Genomic DNA, 27,608 nt, shown 5'->3' with positions numbered 1-27,608 from the left:
CAATACCTGCAGGAGACTACGACAAACTGGCATAGTACAGAATACTAAGATTCGAGTCTAGGCTTCGGCAGGCGGAGTGAGTGATACTGGAAGAGACCCTTCATTGCAAGCACGTACAAAGATGGAAAGAGTCTGCATATTTCGGGGATACGGCTGTCGCACGGCTGTACAACGAATGGTTCTTTGCATGAGCACTGCAATCATTAGGGGTGTAGTAACGCGCTTCAGTTTGATCTCTGAAGGTGCTGAAGAGTTTAGATCGTCGATGCTTATAAGCGTTGGGTAAGGTAGAGCAGAGATCTAATAGTAGCTTTGCTTGGTAAGATACTACACTATATCAGGCTGCATGCCGTCTTGTCATCGACAACGGCCCTTGTATCTTTTCGCAATGCAATCCGGTGCGGACGTTCATGATAAGGTTAGGGCTAAGCTAGCCCGTATACTTCCTGCGCACCCCACCAACGTCGCGATTACGGTCTTTGAAGCTCGCTATCACCACTACCACCCATAATGGACGCTCGCGAGGCTGCGATACAATATGTTATTGCTGATCTTGGATCTGGAGTTTTTTCAAGCCAGCGAAAAGCTTCTAGAGTGTACAGCATCTAAGAATCGACGCTGCGCGCATGACGCGCTGGTCACCACCAAGCCTACGCGATGGCTCACCAGAACCAGCAGCGGTTGACTCCGAAGCAAGAGGATTTTCTTGTCGATTGGATTATTGATGAGGATACCGGCGCTCAGCTTCCATCTCATGGCCATGTTCGTGCGATGGTACCCCGGATCCTGCGCATGAATGGCGATCACCAGCCTCTCGGCCGTCTCTGGGTCACAAATTTTCTCCTTCGCAATCTAGGTGTTGTGAAGGAGGTAAGAGGGTACGCAGACGGTTGAAGCGCGTTGTTGCCCATAAGGAGAGCTGAACAAGAGCGGTAGATACTTTGCCGTCAAGAGTCTTGGTCTCGATAGAGATACATATTGGCCAGAGGCGAACGCCTTCGTAGGTAGTGTGGCTGATGCTGGTGATGCTGGTGATCCTGTTTCTCGTATCTGCAAGCACTTGGCTGATGGCGATGAGGACGAAGTCAACGAGTTTAGATTCGGCATTAATGTCGCGGACCTTGGGAACAAGTTTGGCGTCCAATCGTACCGCAGTAACGTTTTCTTGCTGGATGCCAGGAAGGTTTTGGTTACCTGGCGCAACATCACAGCAGAGAAGGTAGGGGTAGAGTAAGTCAGACCAATAGAAATTCAAATGCAGCCTTTAGAATATTAACCAGCCCATAAGTCATGTTTCAGATCTGGCAGCATGGGTGCAGGGCGTGGCCAGCCACGATGGAAATCCAAAGGCTCCCAGTCGTCGCCCTTGCGCGTGCTATGAATGCGCTCCAACCTGATGACGAGAAGACTGGCGTCCAGTGCGACAACGAGGATGTTGACAAGAACCAGGTGCCGAATCATTTTTCCCTTGCGGCTCCCTGAATTTGAGAACGTGGTTGAGAGTGCGGGAGGCCTCCCAGATATAAATACCGGCGATGATGCACTCCTGGACGGAGAAGCCGGCGAGTTGGATCTTTTCGTAGATTTTGAAGACGTTGGTGAGTGAATTGAAGGAGCGGACATTGATGGCGAGATACAATGCCGACACAGGTAGATGGAGGACGATGAAGTTGGTGACGATCATGATTAGCACGCGGCGCGTCTTTTTCCGGTCGCTAACCAGATGTAGTCGCGAGTAAAGCACAACGGCATGGCCGGTCACCATGGCCCACCAACCCAGGACAACAGCGAAAGACATGGCCACGTTCGACACCAGGCCGAACATGCGTACTAGCATAGCGATCGCATAGACGGGGATACCGATGCATGCGATAAGCATACTCCAGAAATACAGCCCTTTGCGGTGTTTGAACCGGCGGAATATGAAGAAGAGGATTTCGATCGAGTTAGAGACGGACATGCCAAAATGGCAGCTATCGTCATCGCCCTAGGTAATGATAGATGTACGGGCCCTGACTCGCCCGCCATAGTGTCGGAGTTGAGTAGGAACGGCTGGGGGATTGAAGAGAAACATACATGGGCAAACCGGTTAACCGGTTTGGCTCACCGACCGAAACAACTGACCGATTTGACCGGTCCAACCAATCAGACCAGTTGAAAATGTAGACCGACCAGAACGACCGATCATTTTGCCCATGTATAAATTGATCCGATTGGTCATTTCGGTCGGTCAACGTAACCGGTTAACCGGTTTGCCCATGTATGAAGAGAAAGACACGGCAGGCGAGAGAGCAGTCACAGATAAAGGGTCCGTTGGGAGAGAGTGTCGCAAAATGGTGGCATTGAGCTGACCGTTTCAATTTAACGTCATGCCTTTGCTCCTCTATACAGCTTCGATTTGCGGCTGGGTGCGCACATACAGCCTCCTGTGGCCTGAACTGCCAATCAATGGGGTCACGAAGCTTTCTCTGCAATATTTAGACTCAACGATCAGAGTATGCCCTGCTTACACGAGAAGCTTGGCTGGAACATGATTGAAAGGCACCTTTGTCGCAATTTGAGATGGAGTTATGTGCGAGCTGGCATTATGGAAGCTCTGCGAGATTTCTGCAACGTCTCTTCCTGCAGCAGCGTGCGAGAAATAGTGGACGATGATCGACGGTCAGATAGCTAAAACCCAGGAGCCCGGGAAGTCCCGTCAAGCTGCGCCGCACGTTCCGGATCGTCCATCCAGTAAGGCTGGAGGATGATCGGGCACGGAAATTGGTTTCTTCACACGAGTCAACGGATCGTCGCCCACTTCCCCGCGCCGCTCTCGCCACAATTTTCCCACCCATAAAATTGCCAATAACTGACTTTGGCCCCATTCATACACACTCCATCGGAAGTATCATATCCAAAGAGCTACAGCGCTAGCCCTGGCACATTCTGGTCGTTCTGCTGCCGAACTCGACTGGCTGAATGGCTAGTCGCAGACCGTGTTTAATTTCGCGATAGTTTTCAGCCGCGGCAGGCACAAGAGTCTTGGATATTGTCCAAAGCGATTCTTTTGGTGTCAACATTTACGCGCACATGCTTAAAGATGCCTGAGGAAACGGGTGTGCACGGCATGGAACCTTGGCGAGCAGGTGACTTGTCTCTAAATGAATTCGACAGCGCCATACAAACCTAGTGCAATGGGAACCTCTGCTGGTATGGACTACTACCGTGCCCGTGCGCGTGACGAGCCACCATAACATTGAGATCGTCCCAACTTCAACGCGTCATGACTCCACCACCATGGACCCGATTCAAGAAGCGATTGAAGATATCGAATCGCAAGAACCAGGAGATAAATTCTCGTACGGCGAAGTTGCGAAAAGAATTCGGTGTTGATCGAACGAAGTTGTCGCGGAGGCACCAAGGGCAGCAGCGCACCAGTGCAACCAAGGCAAAGCGTCAGCAACTACTCAGCCCACAACAGGAGTCAGAACTAGTACGATACATAGAAAAATGCACAAAACGAGGCTTGCCACCGACGCGAGAGATAGTAGCAAATTTCGCCAGCGCGATTGCGATGTGGGAGGTTTCTAAAAGCTGGGTTACTCGGTTTCTGAACCGCCACGCTGACCAGCTCACCACCAAATGGAGCGCTGGTATCGATCGTCAGCGCCATGAGGCTGATAGTAGAGAAAAGTATGAGGCATGCTTTAATTTACTCCACTCTAAGATGCGCGAGTACGAGCTTGACGAGCGCAACACGTACAATATGGATGAGAAGGGTTTCTTCGTCGGCATCTCCTCACGCTCAAAACGAGTCTTCAGTAAGACAATTTGGCAGTTGAAAAAGCGTACTGAAGCGATCAAAGATGGCAACAGACAATGGGTAACGCTTATTGCTTGCGTATGCGCTTCTGGAGAGGCACTGCCGACCGCCCTTATCTACCAGGGATCCTCTGGGATTCAATCGAGCTGGGTTGACGACGTAGAGGTCTGAAAACATCAGGTTTTCTTCTCCAACTCGCCTACAGGCTAGTCAAACAATGATCTTGGGCTTGCCTGGCTCGAACAGGTGTTCAACCGCTATACTAAAGCCAAAGCGCGTCGACGATGGCGCCTTCTGATCCTTGACGGCCACGGCAGCCACGTTACCGCCGATTTCCTGGATTTATGCGACGCCAATCGAATTCTGCTTGCCATCTTTCCCCCGCACTCAACTCACAGCCATCAGCCGCTCGACGTGGTGCTGTTCTCGCCGCTCGTGAGGTACTACACCACAGGGCTCAACCACAAGCTCCACCAATTGCAAGGACACACGATAGGCGCGAAGCGAGCTTTCTTTACAAACTTCTAGGCGGCGTGGAGCTCTGCGATAAAGCCGGAGACGATAAGGAAGAGTTTTCAAGCTACAGGCGTGTGGCCGATGTATGCGGAGCCTGTACTAAAGCGCTTCAACAACCGCACTTCGCGACAAGATCACGACTCAGAACTTAGAGACAGTAGCGGCAGTGATATACCGAAGCAGCTGGTGAGTTTATGGGAAGCTTTAGTCGAGGACGGTGCCAAAGAACGCACCAAAGAGCTGCTAGAGAGAGTAGAAGCGCTACAGGTCAAGAACAAGCCGCTTCGCGACGTACCAAGACACGGAAAGCTCATTGCCTTTTCATCAGCAAATCGCATCGCTAACCAGGTAAAGTTCGAATCTGAGGTTTTAGTTACGACTTTGTATCAGATTAGTGGAGGTTGCCCAAGTGAGTCTAGTGCTCGATTTAGCTTCCACAGAAAGATTCTAGTCGAAGCAGCCTTTCCATGCGTGCCACAGACAGGTGTCGTGAGCTACGCATCCGTAGAGACATTGACTGCGTGCTGTTTCGGGATTTCCAAGTCGAAGATGCAGTAATTGCAACGAACGCTAAGCACACGTACGATGTCCGCGCAGCGGAGTCAGTGTCTTCAGCGGTAGCCCAAAGGTCGCAGCGCACGCAGATACGAGCGTTGTACTTTGTGAGATATCCTTCGCTGCCGAGCTTGTTCGATGCAACGCCTAGTAACGGAAGAATACAATGGTCCTTGTACGTCCCGATTCTTTTCATAACCATCCCTCCTTGGCATTTTTGTCTCCCATCACATAGATCTAATGATTTGTTTTTGTGTAGGAGGGATGGCTCCATACCATCTGTATAGTTGTAGTCCGACGGGGACAGCCGTGTGATGAGACTGTAGCATTAGTGACTTTGCAAATGCACCTGCCAAGTTGGTCTGTACGCATTGACAAAGAAGATGTTGCCTCGTCTTGCTGGCTCAGGGATGGCTTCGCACTATGAACCAGTAGGCTCATTGCTCATGCCAACGCAATCCGATATCCGAGCTCATATCGGATGACCCTGTCGCCTAGGTATCCCCTGGGGCATGTATGACCTACCCTCGTTCTGATGTGCTTCCACATCGAACTGGCAGACCATGTGGAGACTAGGTATCGCGTATACGAAGTGAAACTATAGTATGCAGGAGGATGGCACGAAGACATATCGTTGATCGCGGTAAGCTGTGCAGCTGTGGCTTTGTGGGCTGATGGAACCCTATTGGAGGAGCTGCTCTTGTCGCCTTCTTCTGGTTGCAGCATGATGTGCATGCAGCGATGTGTGCTAGGTCGTGTCTTGGGGCTCCTTCGATGCACAGGTAATCTATGGCCACCTAAATCCGGAGCGATCGGCGACATGTCTCCATAAGGTCTCGGCATGATCGAAGATGTTGTTTCCTCAATCGAAATGAACGGTCGATGAAGATGGGCGCATGAGTTTGATGCCGTTGTCGGCGGCGACGGCTGTGCTTACTGCGCAGTCTGCGCCCTATACCTCGATGCGTACTTCTCATCTTCCGTATGTTGTAGCGTTGCTAGAGGAAGCTTAACATTCGGCATTAGAGACCAGCATCGTCGTTACACCTCCAATTGTCCATCAACTACATGGGTTTTCGAATCGAATCAGTCGTTCTGACCAGGTTTGTAGATTAAGGCTTCTTATATTGCTGAGGCGATTATCAGGAGCTTGTCTAGTAGGCCCTGGAATCGTGTGCGCAATCATTTCGGCTTCTTCAGAGTGCTTGACAGTTTGCTCGGCCCTAACGTATGTCGATCGAACAGCACCGCTTCCAGAAGTGGATGTCGCCGCCACGATCTTTTCCCCGTTCATGGTGTTGAGACCTTTGCTTGGGACGCTCCAGCTTGTGTATCACTATTTCCTGAAGTGGCGAGTTTATGTCATATCCACCTTGAAGGTTTCGATGGCAACAGTGTCGCGGCACTCGGACCAACGATTATGTAGCTTAGATGAGCTAAAGCCCTGTTCGTGATTTATACCAGCTTTCCAAGGGCTGCATTCCTTGATCTTCTTGTAATTAACACTAATGCCCGCGTTATATTGAACGAAGGCTTCTTGATCAGGCTTGGATGCGAGCGACTTGTCGTCCCCGATGTAAGGAATAGATGAACACGTGTCGTCGATTTCTGGCGTGGCTGGATGGCTTGATCGGATTGGTTTCGTCTCATACGTCTCTCGCTTCTGCTGCTCTCTTAGTAACCAAAATGCAGAGTGTACCTACAAATGTAGGATCTGAACTGGAAAGTAACGTTAGTTGGATGAATTACTTAGTCATGCCTACTAAGCAGTTATGTGATGTGGTCTTGGGCTTACAGAAGATGTCGGCATGGTCCACATCAGCGACTGTGCCGTGAGGTTTCCTATCGATAAGTCAGGCTGAGATGCCAGAGGAAAGAAAGGCTCACACAGTTTGCTCGTCCCATACATCCACGACTTCCCTAAGTTCCCTTACGCAACATCGCGACACAGAGCATTTACATGCACAAGGTATCACGAATCTGGTTCAAACAGTTAGCTGATTGCGGGTAAGGGAGTGTAGAATGTTGTCAATTCGACGTGCAAATTGCTTCAAACTCAACTGACGACGGCTGTGATATGTGTTTCGTGCGCGCAGGAAGATCGACATCAGACCTTACTGATCAGTCAGAGCTTGTACAGAACCAGCAGACACGATCAATGATTGCTTACCTAATGGCCCATCGCGCAGTACATCTCAAGAGCGAGGCCAACCGCTGGCTTGATTTCGGGGTCAGGGCGCTACGAGATAGCTGTTAGCAGATGACGTCGCAGTTGCAAGCAAAAGTACTCAACGTCGCGTATCGGAACTCAAATCTGCGGAAGATTTGAGAGTCGGAGCGCGCTTGAAACTACGTAGCTACCTGCTTGAGGCGCTATGTGAGTCCAGAAGCTATATTCGGATTACGACTTCTTCGACCTTGGCCGGTGCGCCCCTTATATAGATGGTACGCTGCAAAGATTTGAAGGCACAAAGGCTGATTGGCGTTAGCGAGATCCACGGACACACTTCCATGGGACACGACGGATTGTAGATACGCGCCTCAGCGTCATCCGAACGAGGTCTAGGGGTTTGTCGGTCAGCCTTCAAGCTTATTCTCACAGCTTTGATGCATCTCAAATGATCATCGAGGGTCTAGATAGGACTTACTGTCTCTTGCGGACCTCGAGGATCTTGATTCAGCTCGACGGAGGTAGGGTCGTAGGACGAAGGTTGCCATTCGACAGGATCGAGGATGTCTACTGCCTTAGTGTCTGGGCTGACTTCCCTGCTACTCTAGTCTTGAAGGTACCGAATGACAGTTCCTGGTCATGCTGGTCATGTCGTCGTCTATCGACGCTGCGAGAAGTATGAATGAATGGCACATGCTTAGGCGGCGATTGCTCAAGGTCGGAAGATGTCAGCGTAACAGCAAGCAGCTATTCTAGCAAGCTCCAGATTGAATCCACGGCGCGATCGACCTTTGAACGTTGCTATACTTACACGCAACAAACGGAGTGATCGCGTACTTGACTGTCAATAGTTGCGGAAGTTTCGTCGGGTCTATGCGTGAAACACAATAGAACGGATGCCTGTAAAGCTTGGATTAGCAGAAATCAAGTGGCAAACCCGAGGTCAACGCCTCCACGCTTTGCTTGAGCACAGCCCCGCAAAGAGATACACAGCCTTATGGATCGCTCACCTGGGTAGACAGCAATAAGCGCTCTTGATCTATGTTTCGGGTACGCTGCACTACTATCAGTATGGTCGCCTGTATCCCAACAACGGAAGCAAGATCGTCGTCCGGAGTAGGACACAGCGACGCATGACGGAGCCGTCGTGACTGATATTCTGTTAAAGCTCTAGACACGACGGGGCTAACTGAGGCCTGTTCAGTGTTTAGCTACGGCCCTCGAGGAGGACTGGCCTGTTACGACTCTAATTGTGAACAAGTATGAGCAGCGCATTGGGAAGACCAGAGACCATGACGTTGACCTATTCCAGTAGTCAGTCGTGGAGCATTGATACTGTGAAGCTCGCCTAGCATTCGGTCATAGATCTTTTTCATACCACCATGTGAGCTGACTTGAAGGACAGTTTTCTTTTCAAGTGCAGTCTTTTCTTCAGCAATAGGCGCTGAAGCATAGGTATAGAGCTGATAAAGGCGAACGAGCCGCTCACTCTTTGGGATCGGGACTTACGTAGAGTAGACGATCATAGAGAATATCGCAAAGGTGCGGACAAGCTACGAACGACTCCCGCGACTCGAGTAGTCTTCTCGATATTTGTCAGTGATTTCTTGAGGAAATCTTTGTTCAGATGCACCACCAAAACTGTGTGACTGGTTAGCATTGACTGCAACAAGCAGTTCAAGAACGGGCAAGCAGTTTCGGCGTGTAAGTCAGCTACACAGTTGTTGCACAGGAAGTATGGATGCTAGTCAGGAAAACCGGGCAGTTTACTGAAACTCGATTCCATAATTCGTATATGCGTATCAAGTTGCCCTGAGAGAGAGGTCAGCGAAGATCGTTGAGGTGTAGGTAACAGCAGTTACTAGAGATTGTACAAGCTAGTAGGATGATACCTCCTGGCTTGGCCATGATGATCCGCGCTCGCAGCCGACGCGACCGTGTGCACACCACGATATTCAGACGCACAAAATATACGAGACGGCTGTGGAGGAAGACAAATTTCCTAGAAGCTAGGCTTCGACTCTGAAAAGGCCTCTATAAAGCTCTCACACCTCGTAAAGCAGCCTGAGAAACACTACAGACCTAAGCCTCAAGAGCACGATTCGGCGCCAAGCGGCGCTGACCGTACTGGCATGCATGTTAGTTTCATGCAAAATGAAGGCCACAGGATACTCACTGTGTGGACAAAGCAGGATGTAGACGCGGAGTTCAGTGCGGAACTACCGGAAATGCGGAACCGGACGCGGAACTGAACACGCGAGGCTTTCCCTAATGTCAGCTAGCGCAGTACAAGCCTTCTCTCTAGTGTCTCAACAAAAGACATGGTGGCTAACATCGCAGATCCCCGCCAGAAGTGAGCCTTGAGTGTAGCGATGTATGACCACAGACGAGCTTTCCGAACATGTCGCACCGGCACCTTTATAGTCACTGACCCACAGTACGCTTATGCTGATAGAAGGCCATCTGTAAAGCAAGTGCCAACAATCTGCACTACAGTGTCAGCCTACATCACAGTACTTACTGTCCGCCGTGTCGAGAAGTCAGCCTTCTCAAGTGATGAAGTTCAAAAGTATGATGTATGTCCTCGGTGATAAGCAGGAGAATAGCATAATGCCAGCTGCTAGCATAACGACGATGGAAGCTGACCTCGACACGTTTACCATCGCTGACATGGTAGCGTACGGAGATCAGAGATAGGCACGACGGTAATACTGCTGACCGTGTTTATGGAGGTGAGCAATTGGTATCGAAACCATGGTTGTGGCAGCGCTGTTCGCTCCAAGTAGTCTCTGCTTAAGCTAGCGGACCGGGTTTCGAGTCACCCGGGGTTTCAACTCACTCATCACAACCCAACACCCTCATCAAAACACGTGTTTTCTCGCCACCCACACCGCCAAAATGGACACCCGTGAAGAATCTATGCAAGCAGCTATCCGCGATCTTAATGCTGATGTTTTCCAGAGTCAAAGAGCTGCCGCAAAGGCCTACAACATCCCTCAAGCTACGTTCTCTGCTCGTGTACGAGGCACACAGAACAGCCAAACCAGCCACGTATACCAGCAAAGATTGACTCCAGAGCAGGAGGACTTTCTCGTACAATGGATACTTGAAGAAGACGCACGAGCTTTTCCTCCCTCACACGCACGCGCACGAGAAATGGCGAACCGAATCCTCCGGATGAATGGAGACCACAGACCTGTAGGCAAGCATTGGATGGCTGCCTTCCTAAAGCGCAACGCACGCGTCGCATCTGTTGTAGGTCGAAAGATTGAAGCTGCTCGAGCTGAGGGAGCAACACCAGCACAGATACGCGCGTTTCTTGAGCTCTTTGAGAGGACTCGTACGAGGCTGGATATAAGAGCTAAGGATACATGGAATATGGTCGAGACTGGGAAGGCCTTAGGTGTATGTGCAAACACTAGAGTACTCGCAGACAGTCAGAAAAAGAAGGCTTACCATCAGTCGCCAGAGAACCGCGAGTAGGCATTAATAATCGAGTGCGTGTTAGCTACGGGCAAGAAACTGCGCAGTTCAGTCATATTCAAAGGGAAGAACCTACAGAGTACCTGGTTTCCTGCGACAATTCCTGACTGGCTTTATACAACCTCTAAGAATGGCTGGACATCAAATGCGATAGGAGCTGAGTGGTTGCAGCGGGTATTTCTGCCTAAGACAGCTCCATTACACGATCGCTGGAGGATGCTAATCCTAGATGGCCACGGCAGCCATATTAGCCTAGAGTTCCTATAGGCCTGCAAACAGAATAAGGTCTATCTCCTGTTTCTGCCTGCTCATTCTTCTCATGTCCTACAGCCTCTAGATCTCTCATTATTCTCAGTTGTAAAGAGGTTCTACTAGCAGCAGATCCAGGCTCTCTCGTATCTTGATGACGCAGCGTCTGTCAAAAAAGAGCGCTTTATCACAGCTTATTATCACGCAAGAGAGCGCGCAATTACTGAGAGAGTTATGCGAGCAGGATGGGCTACTGCAGGTATCTGTCCGTTCAATATTGACCGGGTAGTCAACTCATCTCAGGTATCTCAAAGGCCTATCACGCCACCTTCTCAGAATCAACCTCAACCTACTTAGAGCTATCTCTCTACTCCTTACGGACCTCGTGCGGTCTTTGTAGCTTAGAGACAGCTTCACAAGGTTGAGAGTATTACGCGCAAGACTCATCAGTTCTTTGAAAAAGTGGGTAAGGCACTTGCAGTAGTAAATACACGGGCAGCACAGTTTAAAACAGAAAACAAGAGACTTTATAGTTAACTTAAGGCTCTTAAGCCTCAACAACTACGAAAGAAAGTTTATACAAATTCAAATGAGCGCTTTGCAGAGATAGATACAATTATGGTTGCCGTACAGGCCTCACGGCTTCTTGAGGCACAACGAGAGAGCAATGCTGAGGAACGGGCTGCAGAAAGAGTAGCAGCTGAAACAGCAGCTTAAACGCTTCAGTCTATGTGTACAGAGTGGCAATTGTAACTCTGTTGAGAGAATAAACACGATTTTCATGTGGATGGCTGATTTCGGGTCAGTGAGTTGAAACCCCGGGTGACTCGAAACCCGGTCCGCTAGCTTAGCTTCACGTTTTCGGATGGCATTCCGAAGGCCTTGGGGTTATGCACGCGCTAGCCAATACACCAACGTTGGCCTTCACCTATACCTTCTGCTATACTATGATGCGGTGAGAATGCAAATGCCAACTCTTTGAAGTCGAAATCTGTCGGAAAGACCGCGATAGATGCATGGGTTAGGCGATTAAATTACAGATGATACGTACATTGCTTTGTGACCGTGAAGTGTTGAATGTAAACTCCTAAGGTTTCTATCAACGGCCAAGTGTTTAGTCAGCCAAGGCCTCAAACATCTGGTTGGTGGCTTCTCTTCCCGTTTGCTAGCTTAGGCAATCGGGCTTCAGCATTGCGACAACCACTTACACTGCTCTAAGTGTATGCAAGTCATGCTGTTGTGTGCGTGGGCCATTATGAAATATGGCAGGGACGTTTGCGCGACGTGACAACACAATGAAATCGCGATGACGCCACGCATACCAAGCAAATACGACGCGTCTTTATCCCACGTTAAGACCTCACCAACGCTGCAACCTTAGAACTCTTCCTACTACTACCTACACAGCCAAACTTACACAGTAATTACTCACGCGTTAACGCCTCAGTACTCATGCAGTCTATTCTACATCCCGTTATTGGCCCGAAAAAGGATATACACGATCTTAATGGCAGAGTCGCTCTCATCACTGGCGGTGCCATGGGCATAGGGTGAGATACGAAAGACTGTGGTCTGCAGCGACGTCTTATCACTGACTGTAACGCAGCTTCGAAATCGCCAAAGCGTTTGTTCAGAACGGAGCGCGAGTGATCATGGTCAACCGCAAGGAAGAGCAAGGTGAAGAGGCTATCAAGAAGATTAAGGAAGAGTGTGGTCAGGATGCGAAGATCGAATGGGAAGGATGCGATATGGGCACGCTCAAGGAGGTCAAAGAGGTCTTCACGAAGATACGAGAGCGCGAGGAGCGACTTGACTTGGTGAGTTTACACACAATGAGTGATTTGGCTGTTTAGCTGACAGGCGATGTGGCTCATTCTTTCCGCCGGCATTAATGCAAACCAATACGGAGAGACCAACGATCACATTGACCGCCACTTCCAAATCAATTGGCTTGGACAGTTCTATGTGGTCAACCTGCTGTACCCCCTGCTTCGGAAGACATCCAAGATGCCTGATACGCCTGCACCCCGTATCGTATTCGAGTCATCAGAGCAGCATCGCGCGGCTCCTTCGGTAGTCCATTTTGGCTCGCTTGATGAGATCAACAACCCGGAGATCGGCAATCTGGAAGTGTACGGCAGGACGAAGCTGGCCATCATCCTCGGCGTCAAGTACGGTCTGCTCGATCGGGTCATCAAGCCGAATAACGACAACATCTACGCTCTCTCGGTCCATCCAGGCGCGGTAAGCGACGTCCCTCTGGTTTGATATAACAGGTGTCGCTAATCATGATCTCAGGTAAATACCGCCATGCAGCAACAGTACGTATCCCCAATCTCGGTGGTCATTGTGCGCATTTGCTGACCAATACCGCGACAACAGGTGGAAAGATGCTTACCCCGGTCTATTCGGCAAGATAGTGACCGCTATCATGCTCGCCGGTGGACGCGACGTTGAGCAAGGTTCTTACAGCGCGTTGTACGCTGCGACCAGCCCTGAGGTCGAGGAGAAAGGCTGGAATGGCTACTACTTTAATGATCCTGGCCAGCCTGGTAAGGAGACGAAGCAAGCCTCTGATCCGGCTCTAGGTGCTGCCTTATGGGACCTGAGCACTCGGATCATCGAGGACAAGGTCGGTAATGATGCATTGGTGGACTGGAATGCTACTTCGTGAGCTACGGCCTGCTACTCCCTTCTTCAAGTCCGTCAACGGACGTTGGCTGTCCTAGTATGTCCGCTTAAAGCTAAATTATCTTAATGCAAACTCTTTCCTGATATGATCTGTCCTGAGCCACCCCATAGTTATCACATGCCACATCTGCACCAACAGCGGCCTTAAGTTTGTCCGCGTCTGCGTCCTGACAGCAAATTGATTGGAGACCAAATAATACGTCAGTTCTATGTCAATTTGACACGTGCTTTCCAGCTTGTGCTGCCACTTATGTCACTGTTGCGCAAAGTAGTTGCACCGGTGCCGTCTTCCTTCACAACCGCACGTCTCGCGCCCCTCATTCTCACAACACTCTCTCGCCGCGCCCCACGACCTAGCTTAATAATTCATAAAGACTGAACCGCAACCACTAATCATCATGGCGGATGCTCGTGTATCTGTCGAAGACAATGGTGATCAACAGTTTTCCCATCGCGCAATCGACAACGGCAACCCAACTATTTACAAACCTACATGGCTAGTACTCGACGACATCAATGTTGACCTCATCTCCTACTTCGAGCTCATCGCTATCGTAGCCTCCGTTCTCTTCTTCGGTCTCCCGGCTGTTCTAGCCCTTCCGATGGCAGCGGCCTTCCTCCTACCATTGCGCCTTTTCCTTCCCCGACCTAAACCACCCCAGGGTCTCGTCCTGATCACCGGAGCCTCGAGCGGTGTCGGAGCCGAGCTCAGCTACATCTTTGCGGAGAAAGGTCACGATCTGATCCTAGTAGGACGGAACGAGGAGCAACTTGAGGCGGTTAAGAATAATATCTCGGAGAGGTATGCGAGAAAGACTTATACGATCAGTGCCGATCTCTCCATCCCAGGAGCAGCTCAAAAACTCTATGACCATGTCACCGAGAGAGGTTTCATCGTGGATGTCCTGGTAAACGGCGCAGCCCTAGGAGGCGCAGGCGACACCTTCGAACAACCCATCGAACTGGCGGAGGGCATGACGACCCTCAATTGCACAAGTCTGGTTGTGCTTTCGCAGCTCTTTGGCAGAGATATGATCAAACGAGGTCGGGGATGGATGCTCCAGATCTCCAGCGTTGGCGGTGAGTTCACGCCCGATATATACACAGTGAGCATGTACTAACCAAGGATCCTAGGATGGATGGCTTCCCCCGGCCAAAACATCTATCACGCAACCAAGCACTACGTCCGCGCCTTCTCAGAAGCCCTCTCCGTCGAACTACGCGCCTATCCCGGCATCACTAACACGCAGCTCATGCCCGGCCCTGTGCACACGCAGTTCGTCACGCGCGCGCACGCTGATGAGACAGTCATGATGGGGGTGATGGGTCCTGGCGCCTTGGAGGATCCGAAAGCTGTGGCTATGGCGGGATACAGGGGCTTGTGCAAGGGCAAGAGAGAGGTGTTTAGCAGTTGGAACGCTGCGGCGAATGCGCTGATGATGAAGATGGCGCCCAGAAGTGTGCATCTTACGGTAGCAAGTCTGATGAATGCGCCGACTAGGGGGATGGCGAGGATGAGGGAGCCGGAGAAGGATCAGCGTGTTAGGGGAGAGAAGTTGGAGATGAAGAGGGAGCAGTAAGGAGACGTACAGCGGTAAATTGCATTGAGGACTATTGAGCGAATGGCGAAAAGGGAAATGGTGCCTAGGCATGACACATAGAATCATTGTGGCACTGCATCGTGCTCGCTTCTCGAAATGCTACATCTTTCTTAGAAGTTGTAGAAACATCTGATATAAGAGAAGTAGAACATTTTCTGATGCGGCGAGGACTGGAGGTACCACTGTCAGAGGATATGATCAAAGGTGCCGTTAGAAACGAAGAAAGTGGGAGGGGATATCATGCGTCTTTTTCTTCAAAAACGCGAAAGCGAAGTCGAAGTGACAGAAGGAGTGGTCAAAGCCGCTGCAGAAGACGTGAGAAGTGGGGAGAGACATCATGATCCTTCTTCTGCAACGATGCGAAAGCGAAGTTCAGGTGACAAAGAGGGTCATCAACGCACTCCAGGTGACTTCAGAGAGAGGTCACAAGGCGGTGGTGAAGTTACTTACAAACAAAAGCACTATCACGTGAGAACATAGCGCGGAAGTTTTCTCAAGGACAAAACACGCATAGTTGTCAACAAGCAAATAACTTGCAATTAATTGATTGGTTGATTAGTTGAAGCAATCGAATACCAAGTCAAGTAGAGGGTCGCGATAGCTACCAATCAAATCAAGTAACTAGTTGTTGTTTGATTGACTACTTAGTTAATTGCTTTAGTTGTGATCGCAATTACGGCCGATTTAGGCGTGTGGCTATAGTGTTTGGTGAGACAGGGCTATCGCAGTGTTTTGCTGATGTTGTTGTTACCGAGGCTGACGGCCATGTGAGCCCGACGGCCGTTTGGGCCACCCGAACACCAAAACCACCACCAAACTGGAGGTCGTGGAGCCTCACCCAATAGCTATTATCGCGATCTTTCTTAGAGTAGTGATCTAGACGTTGTATTACATATATCTATCTACTTGTATTTGGCTGATAACTTGATTGATCGGGCGCGACGCGATCGCGGAGCCGGGAGGCCTGTTTTTCGATCAGGTGGCTGATCACGATCACCATGATCGCCCACAACAGTGTCGTTTAGAGCTGGCGTTGTAGAAACTTTGAGAGTGCTCTTCTTACCCTTTTGGGAAGTTTTGAGAGCCTGTTGGAGTCGTTGTTGAGTCTTTTGAGCTGCTTTTCGGGCGGCTCGATCAGCAGCCTCCTCAGCCTTCTGCTGAGCGCGGAGTAGACGGGCCTCTGCCTGAGCCTCACGCCTTGCCTCAATCTCATTTGCCTTGATCACCTTTGCCTCTTTACGCAGCTTGATTGCCTCGGCTTTTTGGAGTTGTAGCTGTTGATCGTCGTGATCCCTTTGATGCTGGCGCTTGTGAGCTTCCCTCACCTTCCTTGGGGACCAGAACGCAGCTCCACCATTGTACTCCTCTGGCTCTTGGAGTAAGAGCGGTTTCCCTCGCTTCCTGCGCTTCCTCTCATTAATCAGAGCCTCCTTAAGGTCTCTAATCTCGTTCTGAGCAAGCTTCGCTCAGCTTAATAGCCGGTGGACTGTTCGGTTAAGCTGAGAGATCTTCGTCATCTCCTTGTGGTTGATAGCACGATCAATAAGCGTCCTAATCTTTCTCCAATCAGAAGCGCTAAGGGCTGAGGAGTTGCTGTCGCTGCCAGAAGCTATAGGAGCAAAGCGTTGCAGTATTACTTCTGGATTAAACGGTGATAGCCCTGTAACTTCGAAGGACCGGAGGATCGTCGATTGCTTAAATGAGGCCTCACAGGCTCGGTAGAACAACGGGGAGAAGTCTCTCTTACTCATAGAGACGAGCCCTTGGCCCCGAGCCATGAAGCTTGAGATCTCATTTGAGTAAGCAGTTGATAGAGGCTTAAACAGGGCAACGTCGAGCGGCTGCAGCGTATGAGTTGAATGAGGGGGATATACGGCAAGGAGGATCTTGTTCTGATCACAGTAGTCAATAAACTCCATCGTGAGGTGGGACCCATGCCCATCTAGGATAAGTAATCGATAGCTTGATCGTGCCTTCGCCTTTGTACTGCGATCAAACACCTGTTTAAGCCACGCTAGGCCGATCTCATTGTTCGCCCGGCCAGAATGGGATGAGGATATATAAGCCCGATGAACATAGGATCAAAGCCTTGAAGCTAGGAGTTCTGTATCGATCCAGATTTGCTCTGATAGATGAGACTAGGATCAGGATAAGATCCACCTGCGCAGGCGCAGGCTACAAGAGTAATCCACTCGCGAGAGCCATCTTGTATAGTACTTCTACTCCTCCGGTCCTCGTATGAAGCCCTGCTGAAGATCTTTTTAGTGCGGCCGACGACTCTAAGCATAAAGCCCTTCTCATCCATATTGTATATATGACGCGTCTCGACGTGATATTGATTGATCTTATCGCGTAGGGGGTTGAAGTAGAGGCTTTACTTCTTGTCTGAGTCGGCTTTGTGGCGGCTGTTATCCATGCCCGTAGTCCATTTTGAGATCAGCCTGTCGGGCCACCTCTGCACGAAGCGATTGACCCAGTGTACTCCAAGCTCTTTGTGCGCGATCTGAGAAGCGATCGATCGTATAGTAGCCCGTTTAGGTGGTAGGCCTTGCCCTGTGAGGCGATCAATATAGCCTAGGAGCTCCTGCTCTTGTTGTAGGTGGAGAGGTTGTTGATTGAGTGCCATGGCTTCGCGCGAGCCCGATCGGCCTTGGTGTCTTCGAGCGAGCGAGCAGCGTTCGGCTGCAACCGTACTGAATTGCAATTTTGCGATAGCTAAATTGTTCTCCTAGTTTACGCGACTCGATTGCCGCGATTGCGGCCTCAATTGGGCCCATAGTGGTGTAGTTATTAATCGTAAAAGTTGGTGATCGATTTCGGTGGGTAGCCCAAACGGCCGTCGGGCCCACACGGCCGTCAGCCTCAGTGGGTCTCGCGTTTTTAGATCACGCACCAAATTAGATTGAGTAGTTGATATTCACTAGCACTAGTGCGGGGGACACACCTCAGAAGGGGGACAAATCTTACCACCTCTGCGCGCAATGCGCGTAGGGACACAGTACGGTAGTGAATTACTCATGATTAGGCAGGTGAGCCGAACCAGGCACAAGTTTCATTAACAGGCATGAGGAGATCTAAATTTTAACAAGACATCATAACTACGAGATATTGTTGTTCCCCTAGTGACAAAATTGGAGCGTAATGAAGCAACATCTAGCCGCGGCCAACGTCCGCGTGACTTTACGACTGTTTTCAGTATGACCTCACAAGGAGCTATTATCGTGAACAACGTAAACCCTTTTTGGCTGGTGAATGGTTCTCTTACAACAACTGCATTCTATTGACCCGGCTTGAAATATGCTACAAGTAACCGCGACAATCGAACAAAAACTTACTCTCATTCTTCTACGTTGACTACTATGCGTCACATCTAGCCATGGACATCCCATCATCTTCAGAAAATTACCCCTGCAAGCCACGCTTACGCAGGAACATTTCCTATCCGCCTACTCCGCTTCTCGACGAGGAGTCATCCCGGCCGACTCTCCAAATCATATCCTATGATTCTGCAACAGTCCCGATTACGCCAATGGTACTCACCTACGACCTGCAGGGCAAGGCCAACCTGTCGCGTCACATCCGTTTCAGTCCATTGATAGGTGTATCGGGATCTGCGATGATAGAATTGCGAAAGGAACCCCACTACGTCTCCAATCTCCAAGCAGCAGAGAAAGAGATACGCAACGCTATGGAGTGTCTGCTTATGTCCATTGAATGTCGCAAACGTTCTTCATCGACTAGCAGCGGTGAGGTTGTAGCTGAGTGGGTTGGGGGGTTGGAGAAACAGGACACGGACGAAGTCGTCATGGATGACTTCGAGAGTGAAGACAGCTACTTCAATGCGAAGATGGCGACCTTAAGAGTGGGCTGTAGCTGTTTGATTGGCTGTTACAAGAGCGTTGCTTTTGCGGAAGACCTAGCCAGTCGGCCATGGCCGAAAGAGTGGGTGGTTAATGTGGAACACCGCAGTATCTTCGCCAGTGTATGAAAGCTCACATGGCAAGGCATGTTCATAAACTCTCGGATGAAGTGCTCACAAATCTAACTTAAGAATCAGTCGTCATCTATGACATCTCGGAAAATCTCATATGCGATGGCCATTCTCTGCACCTGGGCAGTTTCGATGGTAGACGACTCCTTAGGCGTACGAGCGTTGAGAGCTCGCACTAGGACATTTTGCACCAGCTTACTAAAAATGCGTTATGCGCCGAATCTCGCTCTTGGAGCTTACGATTTCATGGTCCTACGGTGCCATGACGATGCTCATTCCAAACTCCGCGGGATTGGTACCCTAGCGCAGCTTTGCGAATAAGTTAGTGATGTGCTCAAAAATGATTTCCAGGCCCGGGGCCAGGTATGAAGACCAAAATACTCCAATCTGGTAATCACATTTTCGATTGTTATAAAATCCCTGGAGCAAGGAGATTTCGCGAGTCTTGCAAGGAGACCTCAAAGGCAAGTTGATTCTGCGACAAGAAAACTACCAACCTCAGATTTGTAGATATACGTGACGCGCAGCAACACCCTGGAAGTCAAAATGCATTACAAAGGCCCAAACACGGGGGACGACTACGTTATATACATCGCGAGTGCTGAAACAACACGAGACTGGGAGAAAGACAAGACAATCCCACTCGTAGACGTGCTAACGTTAGATAGCTTCTTCGTCTTCGTCTCACAAAAATATGTTCCTCGGAATGGAAGCTATCCTGGAGTACTGCTGAGTCTTCATAGACAAGAAGCGCAAGGCATCCTGGATCCAGCGTCGAATGCGCAGCTGGAGAGTGAATTTAGAACGCACAAGATTGAGGAAGTCGCGCAGATGATTATAGAGAAGGGCTAGATTATTCAGAGTAAGGTAAGTGACTTACAGTTTATTCTTCTCGGTAATTCACAGGCTTCGTAGTCGTCGAACAAGGAGCGCGATAGGAACCCTACAAATGGCCCCGGTGTTAGTAGTGGAGGAGGCGTCCACCATTGAGATAATATATACGGTAGACGCGTGCTACTGTTAAGTTCGTACGGCAATTATGGCTAGAGTAATTTCTTTTATGTAGATAATTAGATTCGCTAGAAGAATTGTAAGAATTGTCCAACATTGTCGCACGGCTGGGTGCGGGTATTGTAGACGTAGAGAAGTTAGAAGAGAGTGTATGTGTTGTATTGTTTGTAGCATCCTAGCCGATGAGCCACCCGAACAACAACAGGACTCCAGAAAGATGAGGCTGTACAGCCACGCGCAAAAGTGATTATCGCGAGATTTCTTGGTGTATTGTTCTATAGATGTATGCGAAACTTTCTATCTATTTAGATTTTTCAGTTGGCTTGATTTGACGCTCGCGCTTTGAGACTCTAGGTGGAGGCGGCGGCGGCGGCGGCTCAGGTGCAGCCTCAGGCTGACTCTGAGCACCAACAACACGACGACGCTTTGTCGGACTTTTTGCAGTGTGAGACTTTTCGCTTAGCCTCTTTGGCTGTATTGTGAGATTTTTGTGAGGTTGCAGCTTCGCGTTGCTGCTTTTTGAGCGCCCGAGCTGCAGCCAGTTCATCAGCCCGCGCTTTCTTCACCATGCGCCTCTCCTCAGCGGCATATTGACGAGCCACCTTCGCAGCCTCAGCTTGATACTTCTTGTAACTTGTTGCCGCCGGTTTCCACTCTCTCCAACAGCTCTTTAGCTCTAACTTGGGCCTTGTCAGCGACTGCAGTTTTAAATAAATTCACCAGCTGCTTCGGTATATCGCTGCCGCTACTGTCTCTAAGTTCTGAGTCGTGATCTTGTCGCGAAGTGCGGTTGTTGAAGCGCTTTAGTACAGGCTCCGCATACATCGGCCACACGCCTGTAGCTTGAAAACTCTTCCTTATCGTCTCCGGCTTTATCGCAGAGCTCCACGCCGCCTAGAAGTTTGTAAAGAAAGCTCGCTTCGCGCCTATCGTGTGTCCTTGCAATTGGTGGAGCTTGTGGTTGAGCCCTGTGGTGTAGTACCTCACGAGCGGCGAGAACAGCACCACGTCGAGCGGCTGATGGCTGTGAGTTGAGTGCGGGGGAAAGATGGCAAGCAGAATTCGATTGGCGTCGCATAAATCCAGGAAATCGGCGGTAACGTGGCTGCCGTGGCCGTCAAGGATCAGAAGGCGCCATCGTCGACGCGCTTTGGCTTTAGTATAGCGGTTGAACACCTGTTCGAGCCAGGCAAGCCCAAGATCATTGTTTGACTAGCCTGTAGGCGAGTTGGAGAAGAAAACCTGATGTTTTCAGACCTCTACGTCGTCAACCCAGCTCGATTGAATCCCAGAGGATCCCTGGTAGATAAGGGCGGTCGGCAGTGCCTCTCCAGAAGCGCATACGCAAGCAATAAGCGTTACCCATTGTCTGTTGCCATCTTTGATCGCTTCAGTACGCTCTTTTGACGCGCAAACTGCCTTACTGAAGACTCGTTTCGAGTGTGAGGCGATGCCGACAAAGAAGCCCTTCTCATCCATATTGTACGTGTCAGACTTGTCAACAATCAAGCCAATCAAGCCGATCTAACTACATTTAGTAAGATCTTAACCTCCGCGAGTTAGTGGATTACCATATTAGGTTAGACCGGCTTGATTGGCTTGATTGTTGACAAGTCTGGTACGTGTTGCGCTCGTCAAGCTCGTACTCGCGCATCTTGGAGTAAAGTAGATTGAAGTATGCCTCGTACTTTTCTCTACTATCAGCTTCATGGCGCTCACGATCAATACCAGCGCTCCATTTGGTGGTAACCTGGTCAGCGTGGCGGTTTAGAAACCGAGTAACCCTGCGTGATGGGACGCCGCAGACAATCCCAAACATAACAATGTCAACAACAGATGACAAGAATAGATATTCTCGGAATAGCAGTCTTAGTCCGTAAAGTCCAGTATGTGGTAGTATCTTCTAGAAATAGGTTATTCTTACCGTGCAATACGATAATTTAGTATAAGCGTCACGCGACCGCCTCGCTTTAGGTAGCACTAGGTGCGTCAGAAGCTCATGCATCCTGTCGAAAGTCCGTCGGCTTACAGCTTGTTATATCATCATCCTATCCCGAGCAATGCACTTGAGCTTGAGTGATTGTAGTGCGCTAGATCGGAGGCTGTGTGGCTGTGTGGCGTTTTTGCCAAGCGCGCCATGACACCTGAAAACCGGCGCGGATTAGGAGCAGACCTAGGTCTAAAGGCCCCCGGCGTTTAGCTCGCGTCAACGAACACACTCATCATCGAAGCCGCAACTAACTTCCGATACAGCCATTATGCAATTTCGAGACGCAGTGCAATAGATGATTATAGCTAACGCGAAAGCTTACATGTTATAGAGATAAATCGTCGCGCCGCCCTACAGCTCCGCAGGCCCGCCTTTGATCCCTCGTCCGACCTACCACATCCTCGTACTTTTCGATCACATCGCAACCGATACATATACGAAGTAGCAGCTAAATGCTGCTTAAGCTCTTTGAAGGAGAATATAATGAGTTATGTGGCATCTAAAGAACAGGGTGGGCATGGCATGATGCAGAATACCAAGATCTGAGTTTAGGCTTAGCAAGCGCAGTGAGTGTTACTAGAAGAACGCGGTCGTTGCAAGCACGTACAAAGGTGGAAAGGGTCTGCATACCTTGGGGATGCAGCTGTCGCACGGATGTACAACGAGTGGCTCCTTGCATGAGCACTGCAATCATTAGGGGCGTGGTGAGGTGCTCCAGTTTGATCTCTGAGGGTGATGAGGAGTTTGGATTGTCGATGCTCATGAGCGCTGGTAGGGGTAGAGCAGAGATCTGACGGTAGCTATGCTCGGTAGGGTACTACGCTGTCCAAGGCTGCATGTCGTCCTGTCATCGACAACGGCCCTTGTATCTCTTTGTAATGCTATCTAGTGCGGATGTTTATAGCAACCCTGTGGCCAGTGCGGGTCGGCCACCTCCTGCTAGCGGTGGCAAGGCACGACCTGTGCTTGACTGAACACTACACCTAGCCACTCTGGATAGGATGCCATGAGTACTTCCATGTTAGATAGCTGTGCGAAGCCTATAAGATACTGTTGGGCTAGTTTCTGTTTAATGAAGATGCTGAAATTGCAGACATACGATGTCAATGGCCGAGAGCAGTTGACTAAAGGGTCATGCTTCGCAGAAGCAATGCATATTCATGGGATCAATAAGGTGCAGCAGACGATCCTTGTAGGAGAAAGGAAAGAATTAATATTTAAGAGAGATAAAGGTTGGTGACAATAGAGTACCATGACGGTTGTCGTCGACGCGAGGCTGTAGGATGCTGAAACTGGCGCTGATATACAGAGGTTCGTGGCGCGGCAGACGTAGCGAGATTGATTGGTCGAATACTCAACCGGCTGAATCAAGCTTTGCCACTTTTGCCACCAGTCCGCTACGTCATCTCTCTGCAATAATTCGTCATAAGAAGCTGTGAACGCTGCACCCTCCAGTTTGCTGGCTACAATCATACACTGTGCGTAATATCATCGTCACAGCCCCGTCTCTCACGTATCAGCTTGCACTTGCGCCCCGGTATCTTCTCCTATTGAACGATTACGCGAGCTCCACCCAGCCGACTCAAGCCACCTCTAAAGGTGCTTGACATCAATGGAGAGCAGCAGCGGCCCTGGCGCCAAAGTAGCCATCCCTCGGCTCAGGCGGCCTGACCAGCAGACTGTCCTTCCGAATCCACCCCGTATTCGTCCCGAGAGAGTGGATAAGGCAGTAAGTACCGTACTTCCATGAACCCGCACCATGACGCTAATCAGAGGTGTAGTGCAATAGATGCTGGAAGCGCAGTGAGTATAATATCTAATCGTGTCTTTGCGACCGTACCTACCAGTTGCTTCGTGTGGACATATTGTGCGAGCTAACATGTGCAGAAACGAAATGCTCTGGCACTAGACCGCGCTGCATCAACTGCGAGAAGCATGACGAGGATTGCATATACCATCTGCCACGTCGGGACCGGCTAAGAGAGTGAGTTGACTTGAATATCTCTTCAGTGCGCTTCTGACTTGAACAGGACCACTCACAAGAGTGAGGTTCTCTCCACACTGCTCCAGGACATCCGTGGCGCCCTCGATAATGAGCATACAAAGAGAATTGATGATGCACTCAAAGAGTTTGAAAATGACACGCCTCCACCATCGCCATCCGTATCCATCAAGTCATGGAACAAACGATCGAGGACGTCATCGTCTAATGAAATGGATTGCGACAGGCAGGCGTTTGACGAGGCTCACGTCTCATCCTCAGTGGGCTCTAACGAGGATCTCCATTTCCTAGAGGAAGATGTCCTAGGGGACCTCGGATCAAGTGAGAAGGGCTATATGGGTCGCAACTCTCAGATCCAATGGATGCGGACTTTGCAACGAAAGCTAGATCAGTCTGGAGGCGGGTCGTCCGACATGCCATATGCGGCACCTAGAGACAGCGAGGGGGCTCCCTTCAAACGCTCTGATGCACCTTATGAACGTCAAAAGCAGTCAGCGGGCGCCGGGCCTCTTTCAGATTGCTACTTCTATCCTGACAACACTGACATCAATATCGACATTGACGACCCAGATGTTGTTCCACCTGTCGAGATAGCCAAGAAACTGTTCGAGTCCTATCAGGTAGCGGTCCATGATCCGTTCCGGATCCTTGACAGCTCATTCGAGGAGCAATTACAAACGTATTATCGGGTTTCCCAGCGCGGCGGTACAATAAACGTCTGCGTAAAGTGGAAAGCCATCCTTAACCTTGTTTTCGCCATCGGAGCACGCTTCTCGCACCTTGTTGGCGACGACTGGCGAGCCGATGGCGGCGACCATCACATATATATGTCGAGGGCAGTACACTTCCTGGGATTGAATCAAACCACGACACTCATTTGCGCTCCTGACATTTCACTCATACGAGTAAGTGTTTCGGTCTCTTGTAACCCAGGAGTCAATCTCTGACTAACAGCATACAGGCGACTGGGCTTCTCTCCTTCTACCATCTGACTATTGGTTATGTTAATAGGTATGTGAAGTTTGCATAGAGCACGTCCCTAAGACGAGCTTTACTTCAAAGGATGCGCTCTAGCGTCAGTACAATATATTGCGCATTTCCACTAACATGTGTTGCACAGGGCTTGGTATGTGATTGGTATGTCCATTCGATATGCGCAAGCAGCTGGTCTCCACCTTAGGAACGAGGATCCCTCCGTTCCGACGAGCAGAAAGAATGCATTGGCACAACTCTGGTGGGCCCTCCATTCGATCGAATGTGTCCTCACTTCCGTAACGGGACGACCGCGTGCCATAGCAATAAAGGACTGTACAGTCCCCCTTCCGACAATCATGACGGAGAGATGTAGTCCGAGGAGCAGTTCACCGCCAGAAGGCTCCACGCCCCGATCGAATCCCATACCGCCCGCGCCATCATCGACCCAGAGTCAGGTCCGGCAATCGTTCAACTCTATAGAAACGGTCACAAATCCAGACTCGTTCCTAAACGCTTACGTAGGTCTTGATCTCATTCAGCACAAGATACTGTCTAACCTCTATTCTGCACAACCCGCTATTCACTCATGGAAGCGTATGCAGAAGGAGATATCCTCGTTAACCACAGAACTGAACGAATGGGCTCTGCAAGCACTTCCGCATGGTTCATTCAGTACAGCATCGATCGCGGAGCCTAGCCTAGGGCGCGAGCAATCAGTGCTCCATTTCTGTTACCTGAGTGCTAAGATCTGCATTACTCGACCTTGTCTGTGCAGACGGGACATACGCCAAAAAGGCCAAAGCGAGGAGTCAGTCGAGTTTAATTGGAGGACAGCCGAAGCTTGCGTTCAGGCCGCCCTAGATTTGGCATTGTTGCTGCCTGAACCCCTTGGTCCCCGATGGATCTACGAGAAAGGACCGTGGTGGTCGAGTGTACACATCAGTGAGTTTCAATTCTGCAACAAAAAGGGCCGACTAACTTTTGTAGTTATGCAGGCTATAACGGTGCTGCTCCTCGAGTTGGCGCAGGGAGCAATTCATTGGCCAACAGATCCGTCAAACATCGCCACATGCGTGGGGAAACTCACTCGATGGCTGAAGGCCATGAAGTCCAATGATGTCGTCAGTGAACGTGCATACAACATCGTATGCAAGATGCTAGGCAAACATGAACAATCTAGGGAAGATGTCGCGACTGGTCAATGGGCAGCGGAGATGGCGGAACAACCCTACAACGAGCCAACAGCCGCATCCTATATGGCTTCTCAACCGTACGACGACCTAGATCTCCAGTATCTCCAAGAAACCCCTTGCCTCGACACTTATTTCAACGATGATTATTACTCTCAAGCCAACAGCGGGAGCTTTGATCTCAACTCCCTGGCGTGGCCTTTCAACGAGCCCCCTGCAGACTTTCTGTTCGGCCAGGCACAGTTACCGTTGTTCTTTGGGAATCATCGCATGGCAAACTTCGACCAAGGGACGGAATACTACGGCCTGGACAGTTCTACCCAACACGGACAGCAGCCCCCACAATAGGATCGCGGCCAACGTGTTCAGTGGTTTCGGCGAAGGGCGAACCAGGCAAACAATCTTTTAAAAATATAACATAACGTGGTTCATAAGTGAGCGCCCCACCCAAGTGAGCGCCCCACCAAACACCAGCGCAGCGCACGCGCAGCGACAACACGCAATGTCACAACAACACTAAGCTCTAAGACTCTATACTGAAGGCGACGTACAGCTTGCTATCTCTGATGTTCAAAGCAACTAAGTAAAAAGCCTACGACGCGCTAAGGCAATCTACAGCGTTCCCCAAAGGACGATACAGCGGCACCGTAATGGGAAGCGCCCTCAACGCGACTGCGAGCCAAAATTAAAGCGCCTTACAAAGCTAGAAGAGGAGGCGATTGTACAGCGTATACTTGAAGAGAGTCTACGTGGTATACCGCCCTCGAAGGCAAACGTACGAGATATGGCTGATAGACTGCTAAGGGAGCGTGGTGGGAAGCCTACGGGCAAGAACTGGGTTGATAACTTTATTAAGCGTACACCTGAGCTGCGCACGCGATGGAGCCGTCCATACGATCGCCAGCGAGCTGCCTGCGAGGACCTAGCGGTTATCAGGCCCTGGTTCAGCCTAGTTCAATCCATAAAGGCGAAATATGGTATTGTGGATGAGGACATCTGGAACTTTGATGAGTCTGGCTTTCTGATGGGCAAGATATCCTCTCAGCTTGTTGTTACAGGCTCAGAGAAACCTGGCAAACAGAAGAAACTACAGCCTAGCGATCGCGAGTGGGCTACTCTAGTACAAGGTGTCGCTGCGACAGGGCACGTTATCCCACCCTTCCTCATCCTTGCAGGCAAGGTCCTTATCACCTCCTGGTTTGCAGATCTACCTCGCGATTGGATTATCACTGTTTCTCCTACTAGCTAGATCAACAACGACCTCGCGCTGGCGTGGCTTAAGCACTTTGACGCCTATACAAAGGCGTCTTCTGCTGGGGCGTACAGGATGCTTATTATCGACGGCCATGAGAGCCACTGCTCAATAGAATTCCAGGACT

At 50.2% G+C, this 27,608-nt stretch overlaps 4 protein-coding genes across 4 annotated transcripts; 3 read left to right on the top strand and 1 right to left on the bottom strand.

Moving 5' to 3' along the window:
• Positions 1-829: 829 nt before the first annotated feature.
• Positions 830-1,837, bottom strand: ALTATR162_LOCUS57 (uncharacterized protein; the record flags this gene model as incomplete). Its single annotated transcript, XM_043307650.1, has 2 exons — positions 830-1,194; positions 1,441-1,837. 2 exons carry the CDS (start codon positions 1,835-1,837, stop codon positions 830-832), a joined length of 762 nt encoding a protein of 253 aa, XP_043163585.1.
• Positions 1,838-12,230: 10,393 nt separating this feature from the next.
• On the top strand, positions 12,231-13,452 carry ALTATR162_LOCUS56 (uncharacterized protein; the record flags this gene model as incomplete). Its single annotated transcript, XM_043307649.1, has 5 exons — positions 12,231-12,328; positions 12,385-12,595; positions 12,639-13,022; positions 13,077-13,099; positions 13,161-13,452. 5 exons carry the CDS (start codon positions 12,231-12,233, stop codon positions 13,450-13,452), a joined length of 1,008 nt encoding a protein of 335 aa, XP_043163584.1.
• A 415-nt stretch (positions 13,453-13,867) lies between these two features.
• On the top strand, positions 13,868-15,049 carry ALTATR162_LOCUS55 (uncharacterized protein; the record flags this gene model as incomplete). Its single annotated transcript, XM_043307648.1, has 2 exons — positions 13,868-14,549; positions 14,604-15,049. The coding sequence occupies 2 exons, from the start codon at positions 13,868-13,870 to the stop codon at positions 15,047-15,049; spliced, it is 1,128 nt and encodes a 375-aa protein (XP_043163583.1).
• A 9,428-nt stretch (positions 15,050-24,477) lies between these two features.
• On the top strand, positions 24,478-26,577 carry ALTATR162_LOCUS54 (uncharacterized protein; the record flags this gene model as incomplete). Its single annotated transcript, XM_043307647.1, has 4 exons — positions 24,478-24,969; positions 25,026-25,075; positions 25,185-25,981; positions 26,027-26,577. The coding sequence occupies 4 exons, from the start codon at positions 24,478-24,480 to the stop codon at positions 26,575-26,577; spliced, it is 1,890 nt and encodes a 629-aa protein (XP_043163582.1).
• Between the last annotated feature and the right edge of the window lie 1,031 nt (positions 26,578-27,608).

The sequence above is a fragment of the Alternaria atra genome (genome assembly GCF_907166805.1).
Source record: "Alternaria atra isolate CS162 genome assembly, contig: 14, whole genome shotgun sequence".
NCBI lineage: Eukaryota > Fungi > Ascomycota > Dothideomycetes > Pleosporales > Pleosporaceae > Alternaria > Alternaria atra.
The sequence above is the reverse complement of the archived record's forward strand: the minus strand, read 5'-3'. Positions and strand labels throughout refer to the sequence as shown.